This window comes from Papilio machaon, chromosome 7 (genome assembly GCF_912999745.1).
Source record: "Papilio machaon chromosome 7, ilPapMach1.1, whole genome shotgun sequence".
In the NCBI taxonomy this organism is placed as follows: domain Eukaryota; kingdom Metazoa; phylum Arthropoda; class Insecta; order Lepidoptera; family Papilionidae; genus Papilio; species Papilio machaon.
The window spans coordinates 50,856-62,966 of NC_059992.1; the positions used below are offsets into that span (position 1 = coordinate 50,856).

General features: G+C 60.8%; 1 protein-coding gene across 1 annotated transcript; it reads right to left on the reverse strand.

Moving 5' to 3' along the window:
* Nucleotides 1-4,123: 4,123 nt before the first annotated feature.
* Nucleotides 4,124-6,490, reverse strand: LOC106717966 (axoneme-associated protein mst101(2)-like). Its single transcript, XM_014511957.2, has one exon. The coding sequence runs from the start codon at nt 6,488-6,490 to the stop codon at nt 4,124-4,126; it is 2,367 nt and encodes a 788-aa protein (XP_014367443.2).
* Between the last annotated feature and the right edge of the window lie 5,621 nt (nt 6,491-12,111).

Below are 12,111 nucleotides of genomic sequence, written 5' to 3' on the forward strand. Positions count from 1 at the left end.
ACTTGGCGTCCACCGATCATAAAGACCAGTGGGCGGCCAAGTGTGGTGTCACCACCGGGTAATTTTTTATAGAGGTTTTCTTCCTCGCGGCCCCACGCTCAGTGCGCAGAGCCCCCGTTTCCGCTCAGTGCGGACTTACGGTCTACTTGGCGTCCACCGATCATAAAGACCAGTGGGCGGCCAAGTGTGGTGTCACCACCGGGTGATTTTTTATAGAGGTTTTCTTCCTCGCGGCCCCACGCTCAGTGCGCAGAGCCCCCGTTTCCGCTCAGTGCGGACTTACGGTCTACTTGGCGTCCACCGATCATAAAGACCAGTGGGCGGCCAAGTGTGGTGTCACCACCGGGTAATTTTTTATAGAGGTTTTCTTCCTCGCGGCCCCACGCTCAGTGCGCAGAGCCCCCGTTTCCGCTCAGTGCGGACTTACGGGTTTGTTGGCGTTTGGTTCGCGGGGCGAAAAAAGCCCTACCCCAGCAATATGCCGGGGCGTTCCCCTATCCACCACCCGGGGACGCGCCACGTCGGAGTTCACCTCTCCGCCCACTCGGACAACCGAGCAGGTCCGTGGAACCTAACCTAACCTAACCTAACCTAACCTTTTTTTTTTTTTTTTTTTTTTTTTTTTTTACGAGGAGAAACCCGTTTATGAGCCGTCTACCCGCTCGGGGGAGGGAGCGGGCAGGTGTGTCGGACTCAGCCGCTCCCCCGGCCCGTATATGACCGGAGGGGCTACTACCGACCAAAACTCCTCGAAACCGCCATCCCGCCAGTGCCGGGGGTAAGGTGACAGTTACCCTTATCCTTGTCCCCGGCGGGCGTTTGTCCTTTAGCAAGACACATCTCTCGTGACGCATTTTATGGCCACATCAATCATCTCCGAGTGGGCGACGGAGAACTATCGCCCTACTCCTACCGGGTCCCCCAACCCGGCGCCGACCAACACGTCTTTGATGATAAGACTATTAAGACGCCTGGGCAAAAGCCCGGCGTCGGCGCATCGGTCGGCGGCGGCGCACGGGATCCTCCTCCGGATCATCCTCCCGGCGTCGCTCGTCCACTTCCTTTTTCTCCATCACCGCCTCACAAAAGGCGGCGACGGCGCTCCATCCAGGCTCACTGCCGACCATCGCAGACACAACGGCCGGCAGCGAGATGTCATCTCCGATGTTATTCACAAGCACGGCTCGCTCCTCCGCCCATGCTGTGCAGTATGTCAGGGTGTGTGCCGCGTCATCCTCCTCAGCGCCACAGAATCGGCACTGTGGAGTGCGCTCCCGTCTGGCCACGTTGCACAGGTACCTCCCGAAGCAGCCATGCCCCGAGAGGACCTGCACTAGGCGATATGAGAGTGCACCCCATCGTCTCGTCAACCATTCTTTTAGGACGGGGCGAATCGCCGCTATGGTGCGGTGACCCGCTCCCGGCTGGCTCAGCTGTTCGAGCCAGCAGCGCTGGACTGAATCCTTAGCGCTCTTTCGCCATTCTCCAATTTCTTCTCCACTTGGGATCTCTCCCCGATTTTTGACGTCGGCGGACTTCCAGTAGACCTCCGCCAACGCCGACGCCTCCAGCTCCCATGGGGGAGTCCCGGCCAACACGCATGCCGCCTCCAGCGACACGGTCCGGTATGCTCGTGCCGCTCGGAGCGCCACTACCCTCTGCGATCTGCGCAGTTGGGCTTTGTTGCGGCGCTCGAGGGCATCCGCCCAGATAGGGGCTCCGTACAACGCCATTGATCTAACAATACCGGCATAGAGGCGCCGGCAGCTCGCGCTCGGTCCGCCCAGATTAGGCAATAACCTGCTCAGGGCGAACGAAGTGCGCGCGAGCTTTGGTGCCATCTGCCGGAAATGTTCTTGGAAGTTCCACCGGCTGTCGAGTACAACTCCCAGATACTTCATTGTGGACCTGACGCCGATGGAAACTCCGCCCACTATCAATTGAGCGCTTGGTGGTGGCGCTCGGCGAGGCCCGTGAAAACACAGGGCCTCGGATTTCTCAAGGGCCACGGTCAGGCCCAGACTCCTAATCCTGCCCACTACTTGGGCTACTCCGGCAGTAGCTAGCACACTCGCTTCCCGATAGCTACTGCCCCTTGCCAACACCAGTGTATCGTCCGCGTAGCAGACGACGCTAACACCACGGAGAGTCGGGCCACGAAGGACCCAGTCGTAACCGACGTTCCACAGTAGTGGCCCTAAAACGGAACCCTGTGGGACGCCGCACGACACTCTTCTCTGTCCAAGTCCGGTAGTTGTGGGATATACCACTGTCCTGTCCGATAGGTAGGCCTTAATCGTCTCACGCAAGTACAACGGGACCCCATGAAAACAAAGGGCCTCCATTATACAAGCGTGAGGCAGCGTGTTAAAAGCGTTGGCGATATCTAAAGATACCGCCAAGACGACGCCGCCCTTAAGGACCTCCTCTTCGGCGACGGCCCTCACCCGTGCAATAGCATCGATGGTAGAGCGGCCGCGCCGGAAACCATACTGGCAGTCTGCCAAATTTGGCCCTACTCGGTCGAGGTGTTCTGTGAGGCGGGTCGCAATAACGCGCTCAAAAAGCTTACCCGCCTCCCCGAGCAGGACTATCGGGCGATACGCCGAAGGAGAATCTGCCGGTCTCCCTGCCTTTCCAATCAGTACGAGTTTCCCCGTCTTCCAGTCTCCTGGGAAAGTATGTTCCTTGAGGCACTGAGTAAGAAGATCTCGGAACCTACTGTCTAGACCATTTTTGAGCGCCAGGACCCATATGCGTCCGGGGATCCCATCGGGGCCTGGGGCGGTGTTTTTGGCCTGAAGCCGAGACACAGCCGCCCACAGTTCCCTCTCTTCCACTTCCGGGACTTCCCCGTCCGCATCACGATTTGACGTCACTGGCGCAAACACCATTTTGGGTGTAACGAAATCCTCCCTCATGGAGGGGAACAAGGTCTCCACCACTCTGTTCAGGACCTCCGGATCCATGCTCGCCGTTAGGGGTGGGGCCCAGGGCCTGAGCTTGCTCATTACGAGCCGATATGGTCGACCCCAGGGGTCGACTTCTAACGACGCCAGCAGCTCCTGCCAGGCCTCCTCCTTCGCAACAGCGATGGCCACCCTGAGGGCCTTTTTCGCGTCCTGGTAGGCGGTGTAGAGGCGCCTCTCCTCTTCCTCGGTGTGCCCGCTTCGTCTACGGCGACGACGATACCTTGAGTACTGCCGCCTTGCTGACACGCAGGACACACGAAGACGACCAAGATCTTCCGACCACCAATACACCGCCGTCCGAGCCGGCGGCCGCACCACGCGGGGCATCGCGACGTCACAAATGTGCGTGACCACTTCGTGGAGCCACCGCGACTCGGACTCTACTTCTGTCACGTTCGGTGTTGGGTTCCAGCTTGCGACCAGAGACGCCTGGATCGCCGCTTCCCCGTCAAGTCTTTTGAGGGCCCACCTCGGGCCGATCTCTGACGACGACGCAACACGCCCGGGACCAGAACCGCCAGGGAGGGGGGAGGCGTCAAACCGGATGTACCTGTGGTCGGACAAAGTCTCCACACCCTCCAGGACTACCCAGTCCCGGACGGTTCGTGCCAGGTCCGCGCTGGCGAAGGACACGTCCACAATGGAGCCACCCTGCATCCGCACGCATGTGTTCGTGTTCCCCGCGTTCAGAACAACCAAGCCATTCGAGGCGAGCCACTCCTCCACCAGTTCTCCTCTCGCATCCGTGGCAGGGCATCCCCAGACCGTGGACTTTGCGTTCAGATCGCCAGCCACAACGATCCGGTTTGGACGGCACCAGGCCAGGACCGAGTCCATCTCCACGAGGAACGCCTCAAATTCGGAAAGTGGCCGGTTTGGCGAAAAATATGCCGCTACCACCATTACATCGCCGCACAACGCCGCAACGACTCCTCGACCTTTTCGCGACCTCCTTATTGCGACGTCGTTTGACACGGCGATTGCCGCCAGCTCGTCAATATCGCCCACCCAGTTGTTCCTCGTTGGAATGAGGTAGGGCTCAGTCACCACCGTAATATCTATCGACCACTGCACCATGCTTTGGATCAATAAATCCTGAGCTCTGGCGCAGTGGTTGATGTTGGCTTGCAGGTACTTAGTAGCCGTCGTCGTCATTTTGTGGTGTTCTCGGTCTCCATCTCTACTTCACCGCTCGGTGGTGGTTGTGCCTGTTGCACGCTAGCGCTGCTCGCAACAAACACTCTACTAAACATCCTTTTCTTGGGGGCCGAGCACAATTTGCTCCCCAAGCGATGGTTGGCTGCCTTCCCGGCCTCCGCACACAGTGTGCAGTGGGGGGCAGCATGACACTCTGTGGCGCGGTGTCCCAGCTGGCCGCACCGGTAGCATTGAAGCCCCCGGTCGACCTCCGCAGTACACCGCGCCTTGACATGGCCAGCGTGAAGGCACTTGAAGCACCTCAGCTCCCTACGTTCGAGGAGCTTCACCCTGGCCGAGACCCATCCGACAAGAAGTTTCCCTTCAACCACCTTTTTGGCGGCTTCAACAGGGCATGAAACCCACACGGCGAATAGGCCGGACCTCTCCTGGCGGAGTGTGCCTACTTTTATGCAGTTGGCCGCACATCCACCTTTGGCCGCGACCGCAGCTGTCACCTCTTCCTTAGTTACGGAATCGTCAAGACCCGCTACAATCAACTCCGACATTTTCGTTGGACGGGAGACGGTGATGTCGCCTCCGTTCCCGAAGACCTCGCGAAGCCTCTCCGCGAGGAGGTCCGCCTTTGGCGCGCTAGTGGCACCGGGGATCTCGATGATGGACGCCCCAGTCGCCGCCCGCTTGAAGCGGACGCTCTCAATTTCTAGGTCCTTGAGGTTAACTTTTTGTTTCGCCTCCGCCAGAGCCTTGGCGTATGTGACCCCCTTCTCCACAGCCGTGGGATGTAAGGTCACCACGACTGCCGAGGTCTTGGGGGCCCGCAGCTTAGGCGAGGACTTGACCTTCTCCTGCCCCTTCTTCGTCGTCGTGGGCGCCGATCTGGTGGTAGTCGGCGCCTTTTCTCTGAGGCCCCTCTTAACCACCGACGCCATGGTCTCCTTCATGGAAGCAGGCGCCGGCGGGAGGGGGCGTCCCGTCTCTTGGTTTTTGGCCTTGCCCTTCTTTTTAGCGGCCTTCTTTTTCGTCTTCGCCTTTTGGCCCGGATGGGCGGGTTGGGCCGCGGCAGAAGAAGAAGCGGCGGCGGCCGGCGCTGAAGAAGAGGTCGGCGCCTTCTTTTTTCCTTTGGCGCCGACCTTGATCCAGCCCGATTGGACCGGATCCGGGCGACGCTCGTCAGGCAGTTCTGCCTGGGTCTCGGCCGGTGTGTGGCGTGGACGGCTTGCCGGGGGTGGTAATCTAGCTTCCGCCTCACGCCTGTCGTGAGCCAGTGCCGGCCGCAAGCGGGGCTCCGGATTTAGGCGCGGCTCTAGCCCGTCTATTCTAGCGTTGAGCCGTTCCGAGAGCCTGCTCAGGATCCGGTTCTCCAGTTCCTCCTCTGGTGATTGCAAGCATGTCGCTGTGGCGGGTTTAGGTGTAGCCCCCGCCTGCGACATGCACGCCTTCAGTTCTGCCACCTCTTTCTTTAATGCGGCCATCTCTGCCTGTAGGCGGGTGTTGGCGGCTCGCAGGAGCCTCGTCTCCTCGTTGACGTTTCGCGTCATCAGGCGTTTTGACGCCGCCCGAATCTGCGCCACCGCCTCCTTAAGTGCCTTCTTCGAAGTCCCTTTAAGATTACTCGATTTGTCGCAGACGGCCGCCACTGCCGCTGCGCCAAGCTCTATTTGTCCTCCTAATTCTACCGAGCCCAGCTCGTCCTCGTCCTCTATTTCAGATGCGGAGGTCTCTGAGAGTCGGACCCCCGCTCTGGTCGACCGCAGCCCCATCGTAAGCTCGGCGACGTCCTTCTCCGCTTCCCACTCGAGTTGTCGCCGGGTGGCCTCTGCCAACTCCCGTTTCGCTTTGGCGAGCCCAACGTAGTCTCCTGTAGTAGGCGGCCGCCCTCGGCCCTTCCTTGTTCCTGCCACTTTGGGCGAGGGACCCGCCTCTATATCGCCTGATGCGGCGGCTAGATGCCGCTTTCGGCCAAGACTCCCCCATTGTCCGGGGTGCCGGTCTTCGCGTACTTCCGATGGTTCTATATCCATGTCTTTGGGCGACGCGTCGGAGTCCGACGTGTCGCTTAGCGCTGGTAGACGCCGTCGCGGGGTGTTAGGTGACGCGATCGGGATGCGCTCTAGCAGCACTTTCACCTCCTTGGTTTTTGTGGCGTCCAATGATGGGCGCCTCGTCTTATCAGTATCCAAATCTCGTGCTATCGTTTCCATTATTCGTGCCTGGGTCGTCGTTGTTTTTGTAAGAAGACAGTCCTTGCCCCCCCCAGAATACGAGGGGCAGCCCGCGGCCGAGACCGCGGGGAGGGATTCTCCCCCGGCAGTGCCGGAGGTACCCTCCTGGGGTAATGTACTGTTTAGGGATGCCATCATACATTTTTCCAGTGTTGTCGGACACCGGAAACCGCCTTTAAGGGGTCTGGTCCCCATGACGCGCGGCCTACGAGGCCGCCATCCTCCGACCCCTCAGGGTCCGCTGGTGTTCCCCGCGGGCCTGTCCGGTATGGGAGGCCCTGTCCGGCATAGCCCCACGAGAAGACACCCCTCCCCTCCGCACGGCGGCACCTCGGTGCACGTCGCGCTCCGCACCGCCCAAAAGGCGTGCCCTCCTCCGGGTGATTTTTTAGAGAGGTTTTCTTCCTCGCAGCCCCACGCTCAGTGCGTAGGGCCCCCGGTCCGCTCAGTGCGGATTACGGTTTGCTTGGCGTCCACCGATCATGAAGACCGGTGGGCGGCCAAGTGTGGTGTTGCCACCGGGTAATTTTTTAGAGAGGTTTTCTTCCTCGCAGCCCCGCGCTCAATGCGCAGGGCCCCCGGTCCGCTCAGTGCGGATTACGGTTTACTTGGCGTCCACTGATCATAAAGACCAGTGGGGGCCAAGTGTGGTGTCGCCACCGGGTAATTTTTTATAGAGGTTTTCTTCCTCGCGGCCCCACGCTCAGTGCGCAGAGCCCCCGTTTCCGCTCAGTGCGGACTTACGGTCTACTTGGCGTCCACCGATCATAAAGACCAGTGGGCGGCCAAGTGTGGTGTCACCACCGGGTAATTTTTTATAGAGGTTTTCTTCCTCGCGGCCCCATGCTCAGTGCGCAGAGCCCCCGTTTCCGCTCAGTGCGGACTTACGGTCTACTTGGCGTCCACCGATCATAAAGACCAGTGGGCGGCCAAGTGTGGTGTCACCACCGGGTAATTTTTTATAGAGGTTTTCTTCCTCGCGGCCCCACGCTCAGTGCGCAGAGCCCCCGTTTCCGCTCAGTGCGGACTTACGGGTTTGTTGGCGTTTGGTTCGCGGGGCGAAAAAAGCCCTACCCCAGCAATATGCCGGGGCGTTCCCCTATCCACCACCCGGGGACGCGCCACGTCGGAGTTCACCTCTCCGCCCACTCGGACAACCGAGCAGGTCCGTGGAACCTAACCTAACCTTTTTTTTTTTTTTTTTTTGTAACGAGGGAAAATACACTTCCGTACCCCTGCGCCGGGCAGTGCAATGGCGCAGGGAGTGTGGGACTCGCCTACAGTCGTTCAGCCATACCCACTAAAAACCCTCATGCCCACCTTAACGCAATGACCCGAGCTTTGTACCAGCTGAGCCATAACCAAAGCTCGGGCCGCGCGTCTGACGCCGAAGCGCCTCTCCCTAAGTGGTGAAAGCCAGAGAGGCAGGATCTTTTGTGTCCTACCACCCCAGCCCCCACCGGCGGGGCCAACCGGTCCCGCCCTCGCCCTACTCTACGTGCCGCAGAGGGGACTGGAAAACCAGTATCCCCCCTCGGCCTCTCCATCTCACATTCATTCCTCTCCTCACATCTGGCCATGAGGGCCGCAGGGGGCAGGATAAACCAGTACCCACCCACAGCCCCCACGACCTCACCCCACATCCGGCCACGAGGGCTGTAAGATGGGCAGGATAAACCAGTACCCACCCACACCCCCCGCGGCCCCACCACGTCGCATCTACCGGTGCGACCCCGGTTGGGCATGGTCAGGGCGGAGTCACTGCTGTGACCCACCACTGACGGCCCTCTCCAGGTGGGTCGGTCATGTGCAACACCCAACACGATGACCGACCCTAGAGTTTGGTTCGCGGGGCCGAAGCCCTACCCCAGCCGAAGCCGGGGCGTTCCCCTATCCACCACCCGGGGACGCGCCACGTCGGAGTACTCCTCTCCGCCCACTCGGACAACCGAGCAGGTCCGTGGAACCTTTTTTTTTTTTTTTTTTTTTTTTGTAACGAGGGAAAATACACTTCCGTACCCCTGCGCCGGGCAGTGCAATGGCGCAGGGAGTGTGGGACTCGCCTACAGTCGTTCAGCCATACCCACTAAAAACCCTCATGCCCACCTTAACGCAATGACCCGAGCTTTGTACCAGCTGAGCCATAACCAAAGCTCGGGCCGCGCGTCTGACGCCGAAGCGCCTCTCCCTAAGTGGTGAAAGCCAGAGAGGCAGGATCTTTTGTGTCCTACCACCCCAGCCCCCACCGGCGGAACCAATCGGCCCGCCCTCTACCCTACTCTACGTGCCGCAGAGGGGACTGGAAAACCAGTATCCCCCCTCGGCCTCTCCATCACTCATCCATCCGTCTCCTCATACTGGCCATGAGGGCCGCAGGGGGCATGGTAAACCAGTACCCACCCACAGCCCCCACGACCTCACCCCACATCCGGCCACGAGGGCTGTAAGATGGGCAGGATAAACCAGTACCCACCCACACCCCCCGCGGCCCCACCACGTCGCATCTGCCGGTGCGACCCCGGTTGGGCATGGTCAGGGCGGAGTCACTGCTGTGACCCACCACTGACGGCCCTCTCCAGGTGGGTCGGTCATGTGCAACACCCAACACGATGACCGACCCTAGAGTTTGGTTCGCAGGGCCGAAGCCCTACCCCAGCCGAAGCCGGGGCGTTCCCCTATCCACCACCCGGGGACGCGCCACGTCGGAGTACTCCTCTCCGCCCACTCGGACAACCGAGCAGGTCCGTGGAGGTCCGTGGAACCTTTTTTTTTTTTTTTTGTAGCGAGGGAAAATACACTTCCGTACCCCTGCGCCGGGCAGTGCAATGGCGCAGGGAGTGTGGGACTCGCCTACAGTCGTTCGGCCATACCCACTAAAAACCCTCATGCCCACCTTAACGCGGTGACCCGAGCTTTGTATCAGCTGGGCCTTAACCAAAGCTCGGGCCGTGCGTCTGGCGCCGAAGCGCCTCTCCCTAAGTGGTGAGAGCCAGAGAGGTAGGATCTTTTTTGTCCTACTACCCCAGCCCCCACCGGCGGAACCAGCCGGCCCGCCCTCTACCCTAACACGCCGCAGAGGGGGCTGGTAAACCAGCACCCCCCCTTGGCCTCTCCATACCTCTCCCATCCATCCATCACCTCATCTGGCCGCGAGGGCTGCAGGGGTTACCCACCCACAGCCCCCACGACCTCACCCCACATCCGGCCACGAGGGCTGTAAGATGGGCAGGATAAACCAGTACCCACCCACACCCCCCGCGGCCCCACCACGTCGCATCTACCGGTGCGACCCCGGTTGGGCATGGTCAGGGCGGAGTCACTGCTGTGACCCACCACTGACGGCCCTCTCCAGGTGGGTCGGTCATGTGCAACACCCAACACGATGACCGACCCTAGAGTTTGGTTCGCGGGGCCGAAGCCCTACCCCAGCCGAAGCCGGGGCGTTCCCCTATCCACCACCCGGGGACGCGCCACGTCGGAGTACTCCTCTCCGCCCACTCGGACAACCGAGCAGGTCCGTGGGAGGTCCGTGGAACCTAACCTAACCTAACCTTTTTTTTTTTTTTTTTTTTTGTAACGAGGGAAAATACACTTCCGTACCCCTGCGCCGGGCAGTGCAATGGCGCAGGGAGTGTGGGACTCGCCTACAGTCGTTCAGCCATACCCACTAAAAACCCTCATGCCCACCTTAACGCAATGACCCGAGCTTTGTACCAGCTGAGCCATAACCAAAGCTCGGGCCGCGCGTCTGACGCCGAAGCGCCTCTCCCTAAGTGGTGAAAGCCAGAGAGGCAGGATCTTTTTTGTCCTACCACCCCAGCCCCCACCGGCGGAACCAATCGGCCCGCCCTCTACCCTACTCTACGTGCCGCAGAGGGGACTGGAAAACCAGTATCCCCCCTCGGCCTCTCCATCACGCAACCATCCGTCTCCTCATACTGGCCATGAGGGCCGCAGGGGGCAGGATAAACCAGTACCCACCCACAGCCCCCACGACCTCACCCCACATCCGGCCACGAGGGCTGTAAGATGGGCAGGATAAACCAGTACCCACCCACACCCCCCGCGGCCCCACCACGTCGCATCTGCCGGTGCGACCCCGGTTGGGCATGGTCAGGGCGGAGTCACTGCTGTGACCCACCACTGACGGCCCTCTCCAGGTGGGTCGGTCATGTGCAACACCCAACACGATGACCGACCCTAGAGTTTGGTTCGCGGGGCCGAAGCCCTACCCCAGCCGAAGCCGGGGCGTTCCCCTATCCACCACCCGGGGACGCGCCACGTCGGAGTACTCCTCTCCGCCCACTCGGACAACCGAGCAGGTCCGTGGAACCTAACCTAACCTAACCTAACCTAACCTAACCTAACCTAACCTAACCTAACCTAACCTAACCTAACCTAACCTAACCTAACCTTTTTTTTTTTTTTTTTTTTTTTTTTAAAGAGGGGAATGCTTTATGCATACGACATGCCCCGGGGGGGACACGAAGTTATGCGAGATTCTCTCCCCTAGTGGGAGCATACCCGCTAAACCACCTCTGTTCCTCCTGCGCATTGGTGACGGGGCTACGGGCACGCTTTCGCACTCCTCCGCGGCCCCGTCTGCGCTAGCCGCCGAAGCAGCTCCACCACTGGGGTGGGTGAACCCACCATCCATCCTTTAGGGGAGGCGCGCCGGAACGATACGCGCCATCCTCCTTGCCCTTCGAAGCGGGTGACAGGTCCCCCCGAACCTGCCACCACGGGGCTATGGAAGCCGGAGAGACGAGGTTTTACCCCCGCCTCCCCAGCCACCATCGGCGGGTCCGATGTCGGGCCCCGCCGTTGACCCTACGGGCCGCGGAGGGGCTGGGTATGCCAGTACCCCTCCGCGGCCCCACCATACACATCCGGCCACGAGGGCTGCAGGGGGCAGGATAAACCAGTACCCACCCGCACCCCCCGCGGCCCCACCTCCTGGCATGCTCCGAAGCGGACCCCACAGTCCGCCTCTGGCAGCCTCCTCCGGGTGGGTCGGCCCTGCACGCTAGACCAGCCCAGTCCGGCCCAAGACAGCCGGTCCTGCACGCTAGGCCGACCCTGGTTCCTCTTAGCTTCACCGTGGGAGGCAGCCACGGTTACTAGAGCCCCACCGCCACGACAAGGCGGGAACCGTTGGTGGGGAAAACATACATACACCACCCCCACCCCGGGAATCGAACCCGGGACACACACGTCGCGTGTACATTTCGATCCACCGATACGGTGCCATCGAAATGCGCCACCGACGCTCAACCTAACCTAACCTAACCTTTTTTTTTTTTTTTTTTAAAGAGGGGAATGCTTTATGCATACGACATGCCCCGGGGGGGGACACGAAGTTATGCGAGATTCTCTCCCCTAGTGGGAGCATACCCGCTAAACCACCTCTGTTCCTCCTGCGCATTGGTGACGGGGCTACGGGCACGCTTTCGCACTCCTCCGCGGCCCCGTCTGCGCTAGCCGCCGAAGCGGCTCCACCACTGGGGTGGGTGAACCCACCATCCATCCTTTAGGGGAGGCGCGCCGGAACGATACGCGCCATCCTCCTTGCCCTTCGAAGCGGGTGACAGGTCCCCCCGAACCTGCCACCACGGGGCTATGGAAGCCGGAGAGACGAGGTTTTACCCCCGCCTCCCCAGCCACCATCGGCGGGTCCGATGTCGGGCCCCGCCGTTGACCCTACGGGCCGCGGAGGGGCTGGGTATGCCAGTACCCCTCCGCGGCCCCACCATACA

What these genes read in the sequence shown, in the direction of transcription:
- LOC106717966 (XM_014511957.2), bottom strand. Translation starts at nt 6,490, where the DNA reads ATGGCATCCCTAAACAGTACATTACCCCAGGAGGGTACCTCCGGCACT.